Source organism: Perissodus microlepis, chromosome 1 (assembly GCF_051167445.1).
Source record: "Perissodus microlepis isolate ML-2025 ecotype Zambia chromosome 1, ASM5116744v1, whole genome shotgun sequence".
NCBI classification, from domain to species: Eukaryota; Metazoa; Chordata; class Actinopteri; order Cichliformes; family Cichlidae; genus Perissodus; species Perissodus microlepis.
The window spans coordinates 32867052-32890799 of NC_140461.1; the positions used below are offsets into that span (position 1 = coordinate 32867052).

A 23748-nucleotide genomic window follows, 5' to 3' on the forward strand; every position below is an offset into this window, starting at 1 on the left:
ATAACCTAAAACCAACCAGGATGACTGTGACAAATTTGAGAGGAGTATAAATTTCTGCACTTTTTTTAAACTATAAAATATTTCACTTTACCTCCTAGCATGTCTTTCAGCTGCATTATAATAGGTTATGTGTTTATTATGGTTTACTGAAATCCAAGTTCACAGCAAACTACTGTTTTAACATCACTGAATGCTGGGTTTTTCCCCATTGAGAGAACAAAATACTGTGCTTCCTTCACTCTCCCTTCTTCTCCCCCCCCCTCTCTCCCCCCCTCTAAATCAAAGTGCTGTTTCTATGGCTCAGAGGATTGGGATGGCTCCAGCAGAGAAACCTCTCCTGAGTGGGGAGTCTGCCCGCTGGTGGGAAAAGCACTGGTGGGTACTTTTCCCAATAAACAAGCTTATGAAAAAAACAAAGCCACACTAAAGCTGATTATGGATTTCTAAGGGGGATAAAGGGCTTTTCTTTGAGGAGGGGTTGTAATCTGCCCTAATGTTCTCTAAACAAATGGAATAATAATTCTTTTGGCATGAGGACGTGAAATAAGGAAGCTGAGGCTTCACAGTCACAGAGGGACGGGGGGGCATGCAGTTCTTAGAAAAGGATTACACCTAATTACAGATTTCACCAAACATCTGAGGAAAACGTGGCCAGGACTCACACGGAGCCACCGAATATTCACCAAACCACCACATCCAGCTTTCTCCTGTCTCCTCCTACCTTCTTCGAAGCCATCCCTGAAGGATCCCGATCTGCTCATGGTGCGTGTCTTCTCGTCAAGCGACATGCAGGAGTTTCTCAGACGGTTGTCACAGCAAGGGTCGATAGGGGCATCCTGATTGGTCAGGCTGTTGTTGCGCAGACCACCAAGGTTAATCTGAGCTGATGAGGTCGGGCTTGATGCTGTGAAAATGATATACGGCAATGTAAAAGTTGGCAAGCATTACATTTCTTTGTTACTCATATGTTTATAAAATGTTATAAAATTGTGACAAAGGACTAAGGTAACATTGTCAGATGTGGAGACATACCGAGTTGTCCAAAGTTGAAGCGTGTTCCAGAGGGGGAGGTGAGGCTGGAGCCGGGAGAGAACGGAGAATTGCTGGCCGAGTCCTGTAGGCCACTGGTGGAGTGGGAGCGCAGCCAATCACGGGCCTCCTCGTGGCCTCGCAGCTGTGGTGAGGGACCATACCTACAGGACATCAAAGACAAAAAAAAAGGTCAAACCAGAAGTGAGGACACAGAGCAGAACAGGTCTCTGTTTTTACAGATGAGTTGATCTCGATTTGGATTTTTTTCCCAGATACGTCACAATCAGTGAGATGATTTCTTTCTTTTTTTTTGCTGAAGCAAACTAATTAATGGCTTGGATTTAGCGACAGATGAATCAGATGCTGAAACAATTTAAGACAACAATGTGCCAACACTGACCGACTTCCAGCTGTGAGAAACATAAACTAGCAGGAAAAAAAAAAGCAGAGCAGAAGCCAAAGAAAATTTGAGGCCCACAATCAAGTGTGCTGCATCGAAGCACAGTGACAGATCTGTACGGAGGACAACGCGACATGCCTCTGCACAGAAGCACAACACAACAACAAATGTGCCAAGTGCTAAATTAAAAAGAAAAGCATTCCTGAAAGCGTGACAACAAGCCTCGAAGACTGAATGTGGACGCAGAACAACAAAAAGAAAGGCGGAGGACAATTTAGTGAACCAGTGTGCAAAAGTGCAACGTGACCAGCGGGGGAGTGAATTCAGTACCTGAGTCCCTTCTTAGGCAGAGTGTTTCTACCACAGTGTGGCCCGCTGTGGGAGAGAAACACTTCAGAAGAGGAAAACAAAGGAAGCAAGGAGGCAAGGAAACATGTGTGGCTGCATCTCTCAACAACTACCAAATTATATTATTTCTAGACTGCAAAAAATATCCATCTTTACATGTTGAGTCATCTTTTTTAAATTTTTTTGGACACAATTTTTCAGTTTTTCTGTGGAAAAGAGTTTAAAGACTCAGAAAGATAAATAAAAATAATGATCTGAGATTGATATTTTTGCAGTGAAAACTCAAACACAACCTAAGCTCATGCTGGCATCTCTGTACTCAACCACAAGGTGGCGATAAGTGAACAGTCATAACAGACTAGAAGCTGTCCGCTAAACAAAAACACTGAAGCTGCCAACATTCACACAGACACCCTCACAAATGCACTCTGACACACAACCATTCACACAGTAGCTTAAAAAAAAAAAAAGGTCATAAAAACAATATCCACACAAACCACCACACAGAGCGACACATTTCAAACTAACTAACTACCGCACAGAGGGACTCTCTGAGGTTATTGGTGGTGCTCTCTGTGTGACAGCAGGTGGTGGTTTAGTAGGTAAATCCACAGCTGTTTCACCAGAAGCCTAGCATTTGCATACAGGCACATTTTACCTGTCCTGCCTCCGAGGTAGGGTGTTTCGGCTGAATATAGGGCTAGCAGAGGGGGAGGAGAGGGGACTGATGGAAGACAGGAAGGGAAAAAAAACGCACAACAGACACAGAGAAAGAACGTTTTTAGAAAATAACGCAAATGAAGAAATGTTTAAGAACAGATCAAGTCCATGACTCTTCACCAGCGAAGCTAATAAGAAAACTCAGCGAGGGTGATGTCACCTCCTTAAAGCTTGAACTTCAGATGCTATTAAGTTTCCTCTATGTCATTCCTGTCACATTACAAAGTCAGCCTGTCAGGATGGAATCTGCTACAATGACCACAATTACTGTATAATCAGCTGAGGGCGCCACGGGATTATGTTTCTGCTCGAGTGCAGACAGAATGACAAACAAGAAGTGACAACTCACCATGGTGGATGCTTTATACATCATTTTGATTCTGAGTTCTTTAAAAGGTAGCTGATGTCAAGTCAACAGAATGTTGGACACAATAGATCTTAGAATAAAAGACTTCAAGTGCTCACTAGAATTAAGCATTATACAAACCATTTTTTACTTAACCTACGCTTTCATATGTAAGGAGCTTTTTATTTGCTTCATTAGGCCATGGCCATTTTACATGAGGCATGCATTTCTTATTACCCTTCAACTGCTGTTTGCAGCTACAGTGGTCATTCATTAATAGCTGGATTCAGCTGGATTGTATTATTTTACTACAATTACTGTCTTATTTGTCCTTTTAACTAACAACTCTTTTTAGCTGTTGCTATCTTAGCTTTTAGAAACACAATGTTATAATGAGGCACTGATCTGACTAAGAAACTGAGGCACACTGCAAGGTCATGAGATAAAAAAGACATTAAAGCAGGTTAGTTAACATAATGTACCAAAAGAACATTACAACTCAAAACTAGTCAACACCATAAACATTAGTAAAGTGCTTACAGAGGTAACAGTTAAGAGGACTTCTACACAATCCGACTTTTTTTCTCCTCAGGTGAACTGTCATTAATGTGAAATCTTCTGCAAAAATCAAACTGATGAATGTAAAATATTAAAGGGCTCAATGTTTGATCATTCGTAGGAAATGTGTGTTCTAACCTTTCAGACATGCCGGTCTTGACACTGCCGGTGCGACCCAGAGCGGACAGCGTGTCCTCCCTGTGGGTCCCGTGGCCGCCACCTCCGGCGCTGCCTAGGCTCATGTCGATGGACTCGCTGCTCGTGTGCATGCTGCTGACAGAAGGGAAACCCACGCTTCCAGTTCCACCGTGTCCACCCAGGGTGCTCTCCCTGCTCTGCACAGAGGAGCTGCTCAGGGTGGTTCCCCACGTCAGGCTGTTGGAGGGTCCGGTGGAGGAGTACACAGAGCCAGGGCTGGAGGCCTGAGGATGATCAAAAATTAGATTTAACATAAAAAAAAAAAAAAAAAAAAAATCAGCCTATATTATGAAGTGATTATTTTGTGATGTGCAGCAATAAGATAGAGCACTGACACAGTCCAATTAAACACTTGCTGATTTACACATCTCGCAGTCACAGAGTAAGATTATCATATTGGGAGACATGTTTCTGGCCTAATGGGTTAACCCTAGTTAACCCTGAGCTGATGAGGGAAAAATATATTGATATTGACCTTCTTCTAGGTCTATATTTTATCCCTACAAACTAGCATTTGGCTCTTTAACTGCCAAAAGATCGACTGTGTTAGCCGTGTTTTTACTGAGTGGCCTGTTTTGGCCGAGGACAATGCTAACCCTATTATAAAAGCAAACAGACATATTTTTAAACATGCACCCTCACAAGTATACGAGATGTTCTAGTTTTCTCAGAGGATGTATATTCATTAGGATAACTGAGTATGTGGATATCTTCGTGCCCACTGTTTAAAAAGACACGACTGCTACTTTGTAAAAGATGACAAAGTGTGACACTTCATGATTCATAACTAATCTGGTTAAGCCTAATGAATCATGTGTGAACATGATGGAAAGTTCATGATCCAGCATGCTCACACATTTGTGCTGTGCTGCAATATGTAGCCTACAGTCAGTCCAACAAGTACACACGCTGCCAGGTTCTACTTCAACTGAACACACCTAACAGCAGTTCGAGGAAATTACCACATTTGTGGAATTAGTAAGGTGTGAACAGAAATTATCTCTGTGTCCCTCCCAAAGCCTTGTAGTAGTTCTACAAACATATCTCACGTGCTTAACACACATCTGGATCATTGCTGAGCTCAGAGGCGCATAACCATTTTGAATCTAAAAGCCGAACCTGACCTTCTTGTTCGCAAAGCTAACACGTGCAGTCGCTGTAGCATTAACTCTAAAGACCAGATGGATGTCTGTGCTAAATTTCATGGCAACCCATTTAACTTTAGTTCATGTAATCCCTGACCAAGCACGGAGGAATAGGCACGTCTTCTGACTTTGGAACTGCCTTCAAAACCAGATGGTACTTCTCAAAGGCCTAATAAATAAAGTTGGGAACTCTTTAAATTCATCCTTTGTACTCCATGAATTCACTAATTAATACCTTCTTGTCATGCTGCAAACATGTTTCTTATTTTTGTATAGCTGCTTTAAAACCACAAAACAAACCAAGTAGATACTTTGGCTCTTTTTATGGTAACTAACAGGTGGTGAGCAGTTGGAGAACTGTACAGCTACATGTAAAAGTACAGCTAATGAATAAGTAGCTGTTCCCTTGACAGATCTAAAATCGACATCTACTAAAATCAACTAATATCCAGTCTAGTTCAGCAATTTTAAAAGTTTAAAAGACTGATAGCACCTATAGTGTATAAATGAAATTCTTTCTGTAGAGAATAAAGAATCTTCTTGATAGATGTAATATTTTTTATTTGACTGATATTCTAATCCAGTCTCTCCATTATTTAAGTCCTGCTCACCTGCTCACTGCCCAGTGTGCCTGTCCCCGATCCAAGTGCCCGGCCTCCAAACAGGTGACTGCTGGTTTCGTTGTCCAAGCAACTTAGTCCTCCATCGGGAGACTCCAGCACTGTAGCCACGTGGTTCATGGTAGCATGGGGGTTGGAGATAACAGTAGAGTTCTTCATGCTTTCAGCTGTGGTCACTGGCGCCTGTTTACTGGGCTTTCCACCAAATAATCTGTGGTAAATGCGGAAGAGGCAGAAAAGCTAAAGTGCTTGTAGTAGAGCAGAAAGTGTGCAATCTTGTATTTGTAATCAGCAAATTCACAATTAACACTGTAGTATATCATCGCATAAATAATTCAATTTCGATTTTTGTATACAGCACCAAACCATAATCACCCAAAGGTGCTCTATATTGTGAGATAGAGAGCCTACAATAATACAGAAAAAAACTAACAATTATACAAGCCCCTATGAGCAAGTACTTGGTGAGAGTGGGAAGGAAAAACTCCCTTTTAACAGGAGGAAACTTCTAGCAGAACCAATTAAAAAAAGTAGCATATTAATATTAATAGAAAATAGAAAAAGGAGTAAAATGTTTAGAGAGTACCATCATTCTATTACGTTTGTGTTGAGATGATGATCATTTCATGTTATCACTCTGAAATTTACTCTGGAAGCATCGGGCATTCGCTGAATTTAAAAATAAAAACCTTAATAAACATATGAATAAATCAATACACTGAACTAAAGCTGCCAAAGCTAGAAAAGAAGTCAGTTTGATCTTACAGGTAAGGACAAAAAGCTGTGTTGTATTTCAGAGCACCATATTTATAATAGAAGATAAAACGTCTAAAATATGACAGAACGACTTTTTTTGTTGTTGTTGTTTTTTCCTTTCATCAGTACCTTAGTTTTATAATCACTGAAAGCTGAAATAGAAAACTAAAATTAGATTACCTGGACAGCCTGGTTTGGAGCTGTGGCAGGATTAAAGTGTTAAATGGAGCAGCAAAGTGATTTAAAAGTGCTTTTTTTTTGCCAACAATTCAACTGTATTCATTTCAACTCTGTAACAAAGAGGACAGTAGCAAAACTGTAGCCAGTATAGAGTCAGTGAATCTGAGACAAGGCCAGCACACACACAACTCTCTCCTCTTTCTACGCTAATCTGTGGTTAGATTTAAATGGCAGGCAGCGGTGACTGGAGCCGTGGTAGGCGATAATAGCAGCACAGTCTCTTTGAAGAGTTATCACTCCCTCACATTAATGAGGGCAGAGAGCTGAGGTAAGACTCAGCTTCCATTACCCTGTGCCACACCCTACACCCCACACCACCAAGGCTGAGGCTTGGCAGCTGATCAGCCGAGTTCAAGGTCTGATTCACAATGGCCTGATTTAACCTCTCAAAGACTGTAACAAGTCTACACATGTGTTCCTTACTCACCACTACTTATCATTTGCTGTGAGTGCATGATTACTGCCTTTAAAATGGTCTTCAGTGTGTGTGTGTACTGCATGCGGGTGAAGTCAAGCCCATACAAGAGGGCCCCCACAGAGGGTGGCTCATCACTTAGCTGTCAGTGAGTCTGCAGATTACTCAGCATACAAAACGATGGTTTCTAAGTGTGTGTGTTCACCTGCGTAATGTAGGTGAAGAAACCTGCTGTCTTCCTGTCAGAGGAACAGTTGCTGCTCCTCCGCTCTGCATCGCGACCCCACTCCTGAGGTTGTCAATCTCAGAGACACCTTTTTCCCGATCTGTCTGATTGGCCAGCAGGCTTGCTGAGCCGTTGGCCTTGGCTATGCTGATTGAGTTTTTCCCGTGAGAGGTGACAGAAAGCACAGCGGCTTCAATGCTGCTGGTGGAGGAGCGGTTCCCATTGCGGGCGGCTGCTCCAGAGCGGCTGGGTCTCGGCAGGCTACGGTACTGCAGGGTGGAGCGGGCGCTCATCGGGAGGAAACCGTCATCATGGTGTCCTAACACTGTGCCTCCATCCTGCCCGCCAGCCTTCAACCCTCCGGACAGTGAGCGCGCCCCAGATTTAGGCATCTTCCCCAGTGTAGCCGAGCCGCTGGTGATGGTGGCACCACTGGCGGTAACCATTGTTACCATCCCATGGCCTTGCTTCTTGAAGCCAAAGGTGCTGGTTGGGGTGCGTGAGGTCAGTGCGTGCGTCTGTGTGTGGGGCTCTGAGACGGTGTTTGTGAGTGTGTGTGTTGTCGGTGTGCGGCTGGTGGGGATCGTCTGTTTTTTGGCCTCATCACCACTGCTGCGCCCAGCATCCGAGGGTGAGCGATGAAGGCCGTTGGAACGAGGAGAGAGACGTCCTTTTTCTGACACCTTAACATCATCTGTCTTACCTGCAGGACACAGAATGAGACATCAGAAACACAGGCTTTCAAACTCTGACTTGACATCTCATTTTTCTCAATACAGTGACACCTGTATCTATAAAATGTGACAATTTGTCCTCATGTCTAAAAGTTTATTCGTCACACTTGACTTTAATGATAATTTTTTTTATTATCAGTGCTGGATGATCATGTTACCTGAACTGTGGGTCTTGTGGCTCACTGAACCAGTGGAGCCTGTGCTACTAGTGCTTTTAGTCCGGGGTGACGTCACCCCCACCTGAGTGCTCATGCCTCTCCTCCAAGAGCCAGTGTGGGACACGGAGGGAGTCTTTCTTCCTGAGCCACCCTTGTCTGACTCATCAGAAATGTCGGAGGGGTTCCGACGACTCCACCTGGAACCTGCTTCCATCCTAACCCCGCTGTCTGAACGTCCGTCTGACCTCTTGACCTCGTCTCCAGACCAAGTCTGGTGTGCCGGTGTTGAGGCTGAGTGCTTCTCTGCATCCGTTACAGGCTGGGAAGACATACAAAGATAGTCAGATTTACTGCAGTTGTAGAGAATGTGGCTCTAAAAAGCCCCCTTTTATGACCAAAGCCATCATACTGGTTAAAGCTACCAGCATTTACGCCGTCATCACCACCTGTGCAGCTGTCTGAGAACATCTGGGCTTGAGCATCTCGAGCGCTAACAGCTTATACACTTTTTTACCTTTGCTTTGTCAAGCAGTTCATGTTTTTGAGGAAGCTACTTCATTTCAAAATTTTCTGAAGCAAGATGCAAGCCTTTTAAAACTCCGATAGGTGATCATTGAAATCATGCTGACTGTTTAAGCTTTACCATTTTCAATTTGCTATTACAGCTCAGCCGTAATTTGTAAATTAGTAGATTTCAGCTACAGGAAAGATGACAGCAGCTTTTAAGTAGATTCTGCAGCTTTCCAGACAACAGTACAAAAACGCAGCTCTGCTCACAGACCTTAAAAAAATCCAGCCAATATAGGATTCCATGAGGACAGATGACACACACACTTAATGAATCTGGCTGCTGCACTAAGACAAAGACCTCTTTGTGCGCACCTTTGTTTTTCTTCTCCACCTCTGCCTCTGAAGCAATAACAGACACGCGTCAGCCACAACACAATGTGTGTGTGTGACATAAACATGTGAGTCAGCTGTTAATATTCTCATTTCACCTCTCAACTTCCTGAGCCTTTAGTGGCTCAAAATCACTATTTAATGGTTTAAAGCTAGTGTCAACATCAGCTTTAGCTTTGAGAGTTCAGAGATGTGCCGAGGAATGCTGGGACAGACACAGTTAGAAAAAAAATTGAAGTAGAGCAGACAGACGCTCATTCAAATCAATCAAAATAAAAAATAAAAAATCCAGGCCATATGAGGCCCTTCACAAATTTTCATCTGGCTCACATTTTAAAAGATAGAATATGTTAATTTTGGCCCAGAGAGTTACATACACTCCCTGCAAATGCCAAACTAAACGGACAGGCACGTCTCCACTGCACCTGAAGATTAAAGAACACAAGAAAAAAGTAAAGTTCATTTTGAAGGCAGATCATTTCAACTCAGGTGGGAGACTGAGTATGTTTTTATAGAGTGTACAGAGAGGCCTGTATGTCCATTGGCCATCAGACAGTTTCTAAATTAAAAAAAAAACATTAATGCCTTGCTGTCATTTTGAATCCACAAAGCAACAAAGATATGGAGCCACAGATGGAAACAAAGGCTTCAGAAAGTTGTTAAACTCAAAGCAGGCATGCAACTACAGCAGAATGTTTCCAACCTCAGACACAGATGGTTTCATATTTATAACTAGCGTCAAGACAGAAGGTTAAGCTATAGATTACAGGTTTGTTAAGACTTGCAGACATGCGTGCAGCAACAACAATAAAGATTTATTATTTCTATTTTCAAATAAAGACCGTGGTTTTATCAAGCGCCCCATATTTTCAGCTGTCAAATTAAAATGTCATGAAACAGGTTGGTGTGAGGTGCCCGGATGGTGGACCTCTTACACAACCATAATCAGAAAACACTGTTATGTCCTAAATAACAACAGCTAACATTTTTCTTGACAGGTACCCTTGAGTTTTCATGTGGGCACAAAGAAAATGCCTGCTCTATTTTGGCGAAATAAATCAAAAATAATGATAAAACAAAAATGATCATCTTTGGCGAGAAGCTCTAAACACTCTTAAAAAGACTGCAGTATTCTTGAGTGTGTAGTCTCACCTGTGTACTGAGGCCCTTGCGCTGTGCTGCGGGGGTGTTGGCGTATGAGGAGATGGAGGAGCTGGTGTTGATGTCATCTGTGTCGATGTTGTCGCTGATGCCACTGCTCACAGAGCTGCTGTCGTCCCAACTAGACACACACACACACACACCAGTACAGGAGGAAACGCTCATTTTAAATAGTGCTTCTTCCAGAGTGAAGACAAAAAGGAAGACAGCAGAGCTTGGAGACACCAGACTGAATTGTGATGCTTCTTATCCTATGAATACAACACTGCACTACCTAAAAGTAATTATTCTGTTCCCTTTCCCCCATTTCCATATTTCTTTTCAGGCACAGACGCACAGAACTTTGAGCACTGCTAAACTGAAATAAACGTTCAGAGCTGCCTCGTGATTTATATTCATTGAAACTGAACTGAATTCAGTGTGGGTACACACACACAAACAGGCTGAATGGGGTTGTCTATCACACGAACAAAGGCGCAATGGAGGGGTGACATCATGGTGTGCTTGTGTGTGTCTGAACTGTTCAAACAGACCCATCTGAACAGGATATTTGTAAATATGCATGTGTGTGTGTGTGTGTGTGTGTTGCTTAGAATCTGTGGGGGACAGGAAACCCAGCCAGTTGGCAAAGATCACTCTGAAAGGACCGGGGGGGGGGGGCAAATGGTGATGGCCGGTACAGGGTTGGCTGCATCAGAACACACACGCGCACAACTCTTGTCAAGTTGTCACTTGCATTTTTAAGACTCATCGAGGACACATGCTTGTCTCAGTATATTGTACGTTTCATCTACAAATACTCTTTATAAGTTAGTCTGTCAGATAAATCTGTTATTACCTAAAATGTTCTATTTCTAAAATGAAGTAAAACCAGAGAATTTGTAAACTATGAAGGTTGTGCTGTATATGATTTGAAACAATACAGGTTGAATTTGGATTTCTTTGAGCAGTTTGTGTTTTTCTGCAGCTTTCCCTTAAAACTCCTCAAATCAACAATAGTGTCTGAACATAAGCACCAACACAAGAGCTTCGCCTCATTAAGGGTACGTGTTTGAAAGACCACCAAAAACCTAAACTCAAATATCCCATCGTTTATTTTCTAACTGCTCCAATTCCTCATTCATCTTGCAGTCTTGATTTTTATACAACATTACTGCTCAGTGGCTAACTTGGAAGTTCGCATGAAAACATATAATTATGGCCTTAAAAAAAGAGAAAACTAAACAAAAACAAAGCATTTCCTATGGCAAAAATCCCAGACTCAGATTGCCACCGAAACCTAATCAGCTGTTTCTTGGCAGTCTCTAAACAAAATGCATCTGCTGCTTTTGGAGCAACCTTGCTAACAACCTGACAAACAGAGACAGGGGAAAACACAACTTCCTTCTGGGATCACCGGCACAAGCAGAGTGAGTGGAGGCATTGGCTTTCAGAGTTGAAAGCATCCGTAAACCAAACGAGCTGTGAGGTGCAGAGAGATTGAGAGTGACCGCAACCGGTTCAGCTCATCCACACAGCCACAGGGGAAATTCCCACACACATCAATGCAAGAAAAAACCCCCCAAAAAGGAAATAAAGATAACATATGAAATCTGCAATGGCCTTTGCAGATTCTCAACCAATCATAGCTGTCAGTGCTAAAGGACAAACTTTCTACTTTCTTTTATGCGTTTGTGCGTACACACAAAGATAAGAACACACATAGGTATCTACCTGCTCAGGGTGCCTTGGTTGCTGTGGGAAGCAGAGCGCTGCGGGAAAATGCCGAGCTGGACAGAGAGCTTCATGACTCCATGCCGCTGAGAGAGTTCACGCAGCCAAATATCTGTCCCACTCCCTCTCTGTCTGTCGCTCTCTCACTCTGAGCTTCCTCAATGTCTCTCACTCCCTCTCTTGCCCTGGCAAAGTTCCTAGATTGAGCTCTTTTGTCACTCGTTGCGCTGATGCTTCACCCCTCGGGCACTCTTCGTCTCTCTCTGGACTAACAGAGAGAGAAACCTGTAAGGAGGGGGGTAGAAGGGCCTGCCCTACTGCTGGTAACATGAGCTTCCCCCGGGACTTTTAACCACTTCACTGCTGCAGCCGCACCACTAAAGAGTGCACACTGAAACACACCCCAAGCCCTAAATAAGCCACTTCAGCCTGACAAAAATCAAGAGGCAACAAAAGTCAAAGCTGCATGATCACAGACAAAGTCTCTGAAACTAAAGGACAATCCGCATCCCGCTGCTGCTTTTTTGTGTCTTTCCCAGCCATGGCTTATGCGTGTGTGTGTGTGTGTGTGTGTTTGTAAGACTGCAATTTCCCAGACAGATCCACCCTGACCAGCTGACAAGCCAGTGCTAATTAGAGATCGGGCCAAGCGGCGTGGCTCAGCCCACAGCCTCCCGCTGGCAAAGCAACCTGCCAGTTAACGACCACTGAGCCCTTTACAGCCAATCACAGGAGACAGAGACAGGGGGAACCGGTGCCAAACACAGGCCAATGAGGTCGGCATTTAATAGATCATCACACTGAGGGGATGATGTGATGTACTCCTAACTCTTCCAGTTTACCCAAATCACAAAATTATATATTTTCTCCTCTTAACCTTTTACAGGATCAAGTCATGTAGAAAATTTCGGGATTTTTAGATTTCTTCCTCTAACATAATATAACAGAAGCAAGCGGGATAGGCTATGGAAATGAATGGAAAAGTGACTCTTACATGTAGTGGAGTTTGCAGTTAAACTGTATGTGCAAGTTTGTCATTCATCGGGATGACATGCGGCTACACTTTCTTTCTTCACTTCTGTCCAGTCAAACAGGACAGAAGTGAAGAAAGAAAGTGACCTAAATCAAGAGAGAGCGAGAACCCTCGTCTCAAACCAGGTCCCTTTAGAAAACTTGCTGCTTTCCCGAAGGGGTCAGAGTTCAGAAGTCAAACCTTCAAAATTCCTTAAAGAGAAAAGCAGAGAGGGGGAAGCAAGAGGATGAATGAAAAAAATGGGCTCCTGCTCGGGTCAGCCAATAGAAGTGTCTAAAAGTGTCCTGAGAAAAGGGCAGCAGTTGTGTTTGTTTTAACTTTTCTTGTGTGTGTCCCTTGAGGCTGTGGTGGGTTGGTCTGCTGTACTGTACCCCCCCTTCCTGAAAAGCCCAGTCCGACTCTGGCACATGCACACAGGATCTGTGCCGCAGAAATGTACACACAGACGTGGGGCCACAACAGAGCTGCGAAGCAGAAGTAAGGGGATTTCCTGTGTTTGAGGGGTGACTACTGGTCCTCACGTTGCAGCTGTATCACATAACCCCAAACTGCTGCTCTGCTCACTATACAGACAGACAGATGGGAGAGGAAGAGGGAGCGGCTTTAACTGACGGTCTCTGACTTCCAGCCCTCAGGGTTTGATGCACGACGCAGATAAGAGCATGGACAACTTGACAGGTGAGTCCTGTGGAAGCATCGGGACAGAAGGAGTGTCTAGACTTTACCTCCACACAAATCAGTGCCATCATAACCATGCAAAACAATTTATTCCTATCACTAAATGGTACAGCATGAAGGATATCAATTTCTCTAAGCCAACGCTGCCTCACAACAGCATTTACACCTGCAGGTGCTCATTGCCTTGAAGCCCAGGAGGAAGTGTTTCCTGTGTTTGAGGTACTTCAAAAAGTATTATTATGGTATAAGAAAAAGTTGAAAGTCTGAAAAAAGACTATATATTTGAATACACTTAAAGCTTAAAACAAACAAACAAAACAAATGATAGGAGGACTAAGTGCGAACAGTGTGAAGATGAAGGCGGTGGAGAACGGCACATTCTGGGCTGGAGCCCAGGAGCCCTGTGGTACGAAAATGACACAGCTGTCCCTGTAAGACAGGACTGGACTGGACAACACACTGAGGAATGTCTCTGTCTCTCACTCTCTCCATTTTTTTCTCCATCTCTCTTTGGTGTCTAGTCCTATTGTCTTCTGTCCTGGGAAAACATTTGCTATCTATACTCTGAGAATTTATCAAAGCATGTAGATCCCTCTGGCTGCCGCTCTTTCACTTAGCTTCTCTTTGACTTCTCCCTCTCTCTCTTTCTATTTGATGTGTAAACACAGACTCCTTTAGATTCGACAGACTGACCTGGATCCGCGGTAAAAACTCAACAAACTTTTCACACACGTGACACGCATCCCTGAACTCACGCACATGACTCCACCATGCTGCATCTGCACACGCGACAAAAAAACCCCTAAATTTAAAAGACTACTGTGACAAACTTGGAATTCCTCATGTCTGCAGGCATAAACACACACCGCACTCAAAACTAACCTACTGTCACCTCAATGCTAGAATGAAGCACAGAGCTGTGACTCCTGCCTGTAGACCATCGGTTAAGGAAACAGGCTCCCGGGATCGCTGGGACAAAGAAAGAAAGAAAAGACGGCTACAACATAAAAACAGATTTTTCCTAAGCTGTCCCTTTTTTTTTAATACTCATCTGGTTTGAAATCTTTAAAAGAGTCCCCAGATGACAGATGATAACCCACTTTAAGGAAATAAAACATTTTCAAGAGGCTTCTGTCTTACTCTTGAACCATTTGTGTTTTTCTCCCACTTTTCTAGTTTTTCGACAGATGCTCTTGGTTGGGTTTCCATCTAAGCTAACGATTAGTCATGCAGTGCAAAACTGTGCAGTAAACACAACTGCTGATGTAAAAAAACAAAAACAACCCCCCCCAAAAAACCCCATTCCTGTTTAACATGTATCAGCTGTATATCTATTATATAAATATACAACTGGGATAAATGAAGGATAACATTTGGGAATCATGGGACAAAATATGCTGTCTCTTTCAGGTCTGCAGACCTGAAACACACTCGTGTCCCCAGAGCTTTTCCTGAGCTCACATGGTGAAACGTGGATAATCAGCTTAATACTTTAAAGCTGCAACCTGCACGAACCCCACTCCCTTACTCCCCATCTGAATTCAAGCTAACATGGAAAATATATGATTCAGGGAAGGTATGGAGAGTTAAAACTTACTCTGTGTTGCTGATTCCACAAACCACTCGCTGTAGATTAGTTAATGCTCCTTTGATCTGCATTCCCCATCTATTATCACCTCCTGGTCTGGGTCAGATTCCATATTGGACCAGAGACAAGGGACCATGTCTGGCTTCTTTGTTTTCCTTAAAAAAAACCCACACAACTGGACTTGTAGCTTGTTCAGCTGCCTGTGGCAGCAACTTTTATCCCATATTAAGCTTTTTGTTTTGCCCTCTATGGGTCATTAGTACTTAAAAAAAGTGGGTGGAAGGATGGGGAAAGAACGATTGTGGCTGTTAGAGCTGCAATGTTTGACAAAAAGAGAACACTTAAATTTACCTGAGTAGCAGCCCCGCCCTCTTTAGTGCTTGTCAGTGTGCCCAGCGGGTAGGTGTTTGGTGTTCTGCTGATGCAGTATCCATAGCAACAAAAACATCAGTTCTCTTAAGACTCTGTCTCTGTGGGTTTCTTTCTTCTCATATTATGTTGCTCTTCCCCATCGATTGACCCTCAACATTTATCAATTTCACCCCCTAACACAAACTAAAAATTAAGGATGTGAGCTACAATAACTGTCAAGAAGAGGTCTTACTTTTAGGGGGAAAAAAAGAACATGCAACTGAACTGACTAAAATAGAGATTTTTTTTTTCTTTCATGTGGGCGGAATAGCATCTTATGCCAGCTGCAGCATGTGTGTGGGAGTACCATTAACTTGGAAACACAGTTGACCTCACATCTTGCATCGAACAGCTTCAGATTCAGACGGCTCCCAGAAGCCCCGCAATGCCTGGCCTGCATGGTTTGAGCAGCCCCTGCCCCCTTGGGATATAGCAGAGCACAGCTTTTAGCATGACTGTAGCTGGGAGGCAGTTAAAGCATTTAGCAATCGAGGGGGAGTCGAAGGCTTTGTGAGAGTCTGGACATTTGGAGAGAAAAATATTTGGCTGCTTATTGTGTGCTATGAGTGAGCGTTTGTAGAAGGACAGAGCAGACAAAGGAGAGGCTTTTTAACTCACGGGGTGAATGTGTGCAGTTACAGATACTTTTTCATTCTTTTGTTTAATTACAGTCTAGAACCATACAGTAAAGAAAATTTCACTGGGGACATTCCTGATTCTTTTCTCCAAGGTTCATGTTTGGCACTTAGAACACTTTAGCACCACCAATGGGTCAAAGATGTTAATCCTGTAAGGCCTGAAGGATAAAATTGAAAACCAAAAACCAAAAAAAACCTGACGTGTTTTGTGTGTTGAGAAATTAAATATTAATTTGCATATATGAGTTTTTATTTGAATCATTTCTGCTACATCTGGGTTTTTTGTTCAATTTATTGCTCACAGTATCTTTACCTTAAACAAATAAAACACTGATGATGCAGAGGTAACAAACATGATAGCTTAACCCTGTACACCTGGAACCCTGTAACACCTGGCGTTACAGGGTTAAGCTATGCATGAAAATCTTGGACAATCAACAGAAACAAAGAATGAGAAGGAGTTTAAATTATATCCTTAAGATGAAAAAGCTCTAATAACGGTGGAATTGGTGGAATTCCTTGGAACCTTTATATAAGCTTTGCAGCTCAAATTCAGCTCTCAAAGCAGACTGTTTTCACAAAAAATGCACTTTAACTTAATTCCAAACACAACATTTTACATAATGGCACAAAAAAAATCATGCAGCATTTTCTCCCTAATCCTGATAATCTATCACTGCTGCAACCTGCACCCGTTTGCCATCATTAACCAAGGCCTTCTGATAATCTAGACTGGAGCTGAGGTCCAACATACACACAAACACACAAAAACTAATGGGTTACTGTTAGTTAAGTCTTGATAAACAGCAGCTGTGTTCAGCAGTGACAGGCTGATGACGCCAACCAGCAGGACCAAGAAAACGACAGTATAGAGTATGACCAGATGCAGCTGTGCCCATGTATGTCTGTTAACATATTCTCCTGGTTTCAGGGAACATGGGTCATAAAGAAAAGGTAAAAACTGATCTAGCAATTATTTTAGTCAGAGCTTGGAAACCTTCCACACACATTCACTTAGCTAAGCCAGTGAGAGCAGGTGGAGGTGGGGTTACAGAGGACAGACAGAGATAGACAGGTAAAGTGTGAGACACATGGCATGCCAGCTGTTGGTAGCTGAGGAAAAGAGCTTATGAGGTATAAGTCGAAGCTCTTTCTTCCCCTACCTCAGGCCAACAGGGAACCTACTCAAGTCTAGACAGGAGAGATAAGATATTGGGGCTCGGGGCATGTTCTAAACAACTTCAGCTCTCATGCAGGTGGGACTGAAGTGCAGTGAGACAAACTGGAAACCAGCAAATCTGCTTTCAAAAAACATAGGCACCAATTTTCTGACAAATAAAATCACCAGAGATTTCTTAAGTATCAAAGTCCATGATACGCACATTTGTTTTTGCATGATAGGGTTGCAGATAAAGTCCTTTGAAAACGCATCGTAATAATTTAAATACTGAATTAAACAAGACTTTGGAAGAGGCAGCAGTGGTTGCCTCACAATTGTGCTCAGCAGGCCAACAGGGAACCTGCTCAAACCCAGAGAGCTCTCATGTGTTCTCTCCAGTTACTCCAGCTTCCTCCCACACTTTCAAGACAAATATGAACTGCTGAGTTCTTCTGTGCTACCGCTGTAATAGATTGGTGACCTGTCCAGGGTGTGTCCTGCTTCTCACCCTGTGAGAGCTGACATGAGCTTCGGCCCCCAGGATAAACAATTAAGAGCAAATCAGAGGAGCTACCAATGACCAGGTAGCTGCAGGTAGTCCATACTGACAGAAACTAGAACAGCAACATTTAACAACCGGGCTAGGTTACAGATGTTGAGAGACTGCACAATAGCTTAACAAGAGAAGGGATTTTACAGCTCTGGTAAGTTATCACAGTGGACTTACACAATTCACGCTGCAGAGTGATGTTCCAGGAATGTGGGAATTCGCCAATCCAGTCCATCATAGTCTGTGCTAAAAATTGAACCAAGGCCTTCCTGTGTTTCTTTGCATTATTGAGCCCTATTGAAGCATTACTGCAATAAATGAGGAGTATTTAGATGTACTTCTAACAATGATCTGAATATCTTGAAAGGCATAAAGGCTTAGTCAAAGGTGGTAAGTTTATTTTAGTTTATTAGGGTAATGCAAAATACTTTACAAAGGAAACAAATCTACAATGAAAGATAACAGACTGAGAAACAGCTTCTGAAACATGAGTGTAATCCTGCTCTTAAGAAGCATCACACAAAGCCTGTAAAACATACACAGACATTTAAAAAAAAACAAAAAACAAGCACTTTCTTTGTTCCTGTTCTTTATGTTACCTCGGGACTACAGTGTCTTTGTTGTTGGAATAGTCTGTAATCCAAATTATATTTCATCACAAGACAACCCTGTTTTCTTTTCCCTGTAAGTACTTGTATCTATAACTCATATACACATACTCTCTGAAGTCTTTGGAAGTCTACCAAGTCTCTGATCTTGATTTAAAACCTTTTAGGAAAGGCGCTTATTGAAAGACACTCTGACAATGATGATCTGAGTGATCTGACCCAGCCACGAAACAGCACTTGTGCTTGTACTTACAAGCAATGTTTTAGTTTTTGACATACTTTGGTCTATTTCAATATAAATTCATTTTTCTCAGCTATCAAACAAATAGTATATCAATAAAAATGGAGACTTTATGTATTATCGTGTCTGTTTTCCACGGCGATTTGTGTAGACACCATCAAGACAAATATAGAGCCTATTCGCAGAACCCTAAATCATTAACAGGATTCTGACTCCACATTATACTGATTCGTGTGAAAACTGTCTCAAACTGAGTTATGTGTGGTGATCCTTTGTTTTTTTTTCTTTTTGTCACATCCTCATTTGAGATAGAGTAATGATATCCCCAACGCCTGTATGCAGGAATCACAGGGTTAGTCTCTGTAACACTCACTGCTACAGCATTTTCACACCACAAAGACCTCATCCCTTTGTCTGCTTTAACAAAGAGAAGCCAAAGCAGAAGACAGGCCATTATGGATAGCTTCCTCTTTCTCCGGCCACAGAGATAAATGACAGGGATAAGCATGCTCAGACACACACACACACACGCGCGCGCACACACACATACACACACATTGACACACACACACACACACACACACACACACACACACACACACACACACACACACACACACTTTCTAGCCTCTATTTTCTTTGTCTATACGCTCAGGATAGTAGGCCCCGTTCTCCCATGAGTCATTTTGTTTCCATGTTCTCCTTTGCATACATCTGACAGTTGGTCAAACGAGTTTTTGCACTTCCAACAGCCAGACCACAACTGACGCTCTCATAATTACTTTGTGTGGTTTCCCTGTTGTCAGAATATGCTGTTCAATACCGTGTTTTCCAGCATCCTTCACTTCTTATTAGCCCGGCACTGGCCTGATCTGGAGGGTTTTAGCGCAGAAGCTTAAAGACGTTTGGAACGCTCTTAACTGTGAACCTCAGGCCTTTGAAGCTTGTGACCTCTTCGTTCTGGGGTCACAAGCATTTTGCCCCGGTGCCACAACAACACTAGACACCTACCCCCAGCCCGACTTCCTCTGGGAGGCTCGGCTGCATTGTAAACCAGAAAATGCATTGAAGGCAACTACAGCCTGGTGGCAACCATACCCAGTAAATAAATATAGATAAACATACCTCTAAGATCACATGTTCAACTATGATGCTCACAAATAAACTGTATAAAGCACACGCAGAGACAGTAAGGTGCTGGTTCTCCTCCACCAGCCCCAAATTGCACTGTTAACCCTCCTTTTGTGAATTAAACTGGCTTTATCTTATACAAGAGAAAACCAGTCCCCCTTCTTTATCCTGCAGCTCCACTAGGTTTCTGTTTATTATGCTAATATATTTCATGAGCTGCTTCTTCAGCTCTCTTAATTAATCTCAAAGTAAAAGTGGTAAGCACATTTATCAGGGAAAGCTTCAGGGGCGAGGAGGTGTGGGCGGGAGGAGTGCAGTCACCTCATCTCCTCTTGAAAGCCCATCTGAATTTTTCTCTAATCTTTTGAACCTAAAAATTAGGCTGGAAAATTAAAGCACAAAATCAAATGGAAACAAAAGGGAAACCCCCTGACTTATCTTTTTTATTGCTTTTAAGTTTCTTCTCATTGCTGCACTCTAATCAAAACAACTTAGAAGAGGAGAAATAAGAGGTGAGAGGAGAGATGGAGTAAAGAGAGAAGGAGGAGGATGATAGGGAGGGGACAGATGAAAGGTGAGAAGGAGGACAGTTTGTTTTAAGGCCCACCTGAGGGCTGGAGCAGTTTAATGTGAAGGACAGTGTATTTGTGTGTGTGTACAGAGTAAAAGGTAGCAAGGGGGCGAAGGTCAAAAGTCTGGCAGACAGGAAATTAGCCACACCTGAGGATTTATGGACAAAGACTACTTGAAACCCTCAAAGCAACACAACACATCCACTTAAGAGTGAAGAAATTAAAAAGGTTTAAAAGCTTTTGTTTTCTACACTTCACCGAAGCACAAATATAGACATTTTCTTGACAAAGGGATACTGTTGAGAAGACCAATGCCGCATCTTAAGCTATAGTATAGTCCCCTTTGTCACACACGATTTATCCCTTACTCTCATTACCACCTTCCTCCATTCTGCAGTTCATCTTCATAACAAGCTCATTCCATCCCCTCAACCTATTTCTCTTTCTTTCCACTATCTGGTAACATGGTTTCAGCTCAGCCTTCATTCATTTCCTTCTGTCAACTTGCCAGAAAACAAAAATCCTTCTACGGCTCGATGACAGGACAAAGACGGCAACGTCTCACTAAATTACTTGCACTGAAACGAGACGCTTCAGAAAGTCCCGCAGATATAAAAATATTCAAGCGATATTCTCATTTTACTACATGTTGTGGCCCACATATCCCAATAACACAGAAACTTGCGTTTAGGATGAGTTTACGTACATTAGCGGTGTGGTGTCCGCAAAGCTCGCTGCATTATGTCCTGTGTAGTTGAACGAGTATAATCAAATCCACCCGAAAATGTGCATCGCTCTGTGTGTTTTTATTTATCATTAATATGGGTAAAAGCAGACATTTTCTAGTGGATACTGTAACTGTGCATTTGCTTTTCAGTCGTTCACTGAAATGCATGTGAAGAAGCGGAAACTAGGCCACCTTAACAAATGTTTAATCAGAGACTGATTTTTATGTATCCTTCACGGTTCGAGTGAATTTTTCGACCTGCATGTGTAAAACACCTTGTTTAGCCCATGGTCAAGAAGTTTCGCAATTTCATTCACACGCACTGTTTTTGTGCCACACCTCAGGATGACCTCATTGAATATTTCCCTGTCCCAGAACAACACAATATCTCTACATGCCACCGTCACTTGCAGGATAATAAATTTACATTTTCTACAGTGACAGCAGGAAACAAGCAAAAAGCATTGCAACCAGAGACATGAGCCAAGTGACCGGCTAGTTATATTTATGTGTCTTTCATTCGGACAAACACATCAAGCTCAGTGCATTCGATAGTAGGTGTATAAAGTCCTCCTGAGAAATGGAGCCTATAGATTGGAAACTCAGTTGAACTGATCACTTAAATATATTAAGCTGCAACACAGCTTAAGAGAAGTTTAAGAGAAGAAGCAGGTAAGATATTTCAGACCTACCTGTCAGCATCTCCCTGTCCCGATGACGCGTTTCGATGGAGCGTCTCTCGAACGGCAGCCATGCTGTCGGGAAGGCGGTTAAGGCGCCGAGTGTACAATCCCAAACCTCCATCAGTCATGTAGCTGCAAGAGACAACCAAAACGTATTAGAAATAAGTAACTCTGACATATATAATTACAGACCTCAAAGAGGATGATTTGAGGTTGCGCCACTTTGTTTGAGATAGTGGGACGACTTAACAGACACTTGTCTTCTTGCTGGGGCTGCTTTTGTTATAAATGTCTTACTGAGCAGGAAGCCACATCCATGTAGTTCTCTGGCTGAGGTGAAGCTCTCATCAGTCGGGCTTAAATAGAGCAAAAACCTCCCACATCAACACTGGAGACAGCAAACTAACTAAGGAGACATTTCTCTCATGTGGCTAGTGTTCAACAACAGTGGCCTTTAAAAGAAAAAAACTGCTCAGAAGACAGTTTGCTCTCTATGTCTACAGGAAGCACATTGCAATTCATCACCAATACTGAGACCATCAGTGCACCAGACTGGAATATTATGATTGACTGAGTAACTAAGCATTAGAAGAAGCTAAAAATACTTGTACTGTATTTATATGTGCAGGCTAAGTAGGGCATTCACTTCATTTCGTAACGGAAAATTATATTTGAAAGGACTCAATTTATTGCTTGCTGGCCTCGGAGGCTCAGTGAGCAGCAGTTACAGCCTGTGGCTAACGCTGAGGCCATGAGCACTTACATAAACATTCCCATTCAAACTAAAACAACACTAACTAATTCCCCAAATATTTACCTGTGGAGGAGCTTCCTAATGGAACTAAATATTGACTCCTTTAACCCGGGTGTAATTTAATGAGATGTTTGCTGGTTTAACGTTGAAGTTTTGATGATTCTGTGTATGCAGTGATGTGAGTAGAGAAAGAAGCCTAGCAAAAGCGCGACCACTAAAACAGTTATGCGTTATCTCAATGTAGATCTCGGTGAGAGGAAACCCTGCACGCACAGACAAACGCGCATTTGTACCTAAATGTGTATACAGTATACACACAGTACAGTGTTTCGTACAGACAGAGCTTCTTTGTATGTGACTCAAATGCAATCAGCACGAAAGCGGATTCTGTGTGCTGTACCCCAGCAGCATGAAAATGTAACTGTGTCTAAGTAACCAACCTGAAAAGTATCAAATGTTATACTTTCTTAACCAGAAGAGAGAATTATACAAGCTCTGGATACTTTTTTTTTTAAAAGTTGTCTGGTAGTAATGTATTATGCATTGCCAAGTGATAAAACTAAACTAAATATGCAGTAATTCAATGTATTTAACACTCAAGGCACTTCATATTGTACATTAATACAGAGAAAACCAACAATCAGACGACACCGCCTACAAGCAAGAATTTGGTAACAGTGGAAAGGAAAGACCCCTTCTAACAGGAAGAAACCTCTACAAGAACCAGACCCAGGGAAGGGCAGCCGGCATCTGCAGGCATTGGTTGGGGAACTTAAATTTTAGCATTTTTTAACCACAGACTTCCAGAGGAAGGATTGCACTGATATGGACAATGTATCTTTATAACTGATGTTTATCAAACTGGATTTTTTTTTTTAAGTAGATCAGTGCGTGAGCAGGCAACTACATGCTGCATAGCTAGAACACAGCGGCCAAGGTTTGAATCCCACCTGTGGCCCTTTGCTGCATGTCTTCCTCTCTCTTTCACTCTGATTTCCAGTCCATCTGTACTTACTATCCAATCCACTACTTAGGCTTAAAGTTGGGTGTTCGACTGCTTTAACTGACAGGTGTGCCAAAAGGGAGCTGTTGGCTGCTAGGTCTCACCTCTTCTAATTTCTGTTGGTTTTTAATAACAGCTGACAAATAAAACGGTCTGCTGTGTGGAAAAGATTATCCAAGATGTAGAATTGTAGTATTTTCCTAGTCTTTAAATTAGTGTTAATTAGCAGTTTCACCCACACAAATCCTGCTGCTGCTTGGTAACAAGACTTGCTACCCATAATTCATAAATTAGCGCTTCAT

The 23748-nt window shown here is 42.5% G+C and overlaps 1 protein-coding gene across 8 annotated transcripts in view; it reads right to left on the reverse strand.

Annotated features, from left to right (window-relative positions):
* Positions 1–23748, reverse strand: part of nav2a (neuron navigator 2a) — a 218705-nt gene that overhangs the window by 16139 nt on the left and 178818 nt on the right. For 6 of the 8 annotated variants that reach the window (XM_084953283.1, XM_084952952.1, XM_084953121.1 and 3 more), the window contains 10 exons: positions 21699–21821; positions 9949–10078; positions 7897–8215; positions 6984–7707; positions 5359–5578; positions 3543–3826; positions 2439–2504; positions 1763–1807; positions 1033–1193; positions 722–904 (listed from right to left, as the gene is read on the reverse strand). In XM_084953283.1, coding sequence (XP_084809409.1) covers positions 722–904; positions 1033–1193; positions 1763–1807; positions 2439–2504; positions 3543–3826; positions 5359–5578; positions 6984–7707; positions 7897–8215; positions 9949–10078; positions 21699–21821 — 2255 coding nt within the window. The remainder of the gene's footprint in view (positions 1–721; positions 905–1032; positions 1194–1762; positions 1808–2438; positions 2505–3542; positions 3827–5358; positions 5579–6983; positions 7708–7896; positions 8216–9948; positions 10079–21698; positions 21822–23748) is intronic. The other 2 variants (XM_084953037.1, XM_084953201.1) reach the window with 2 other exon arrangements.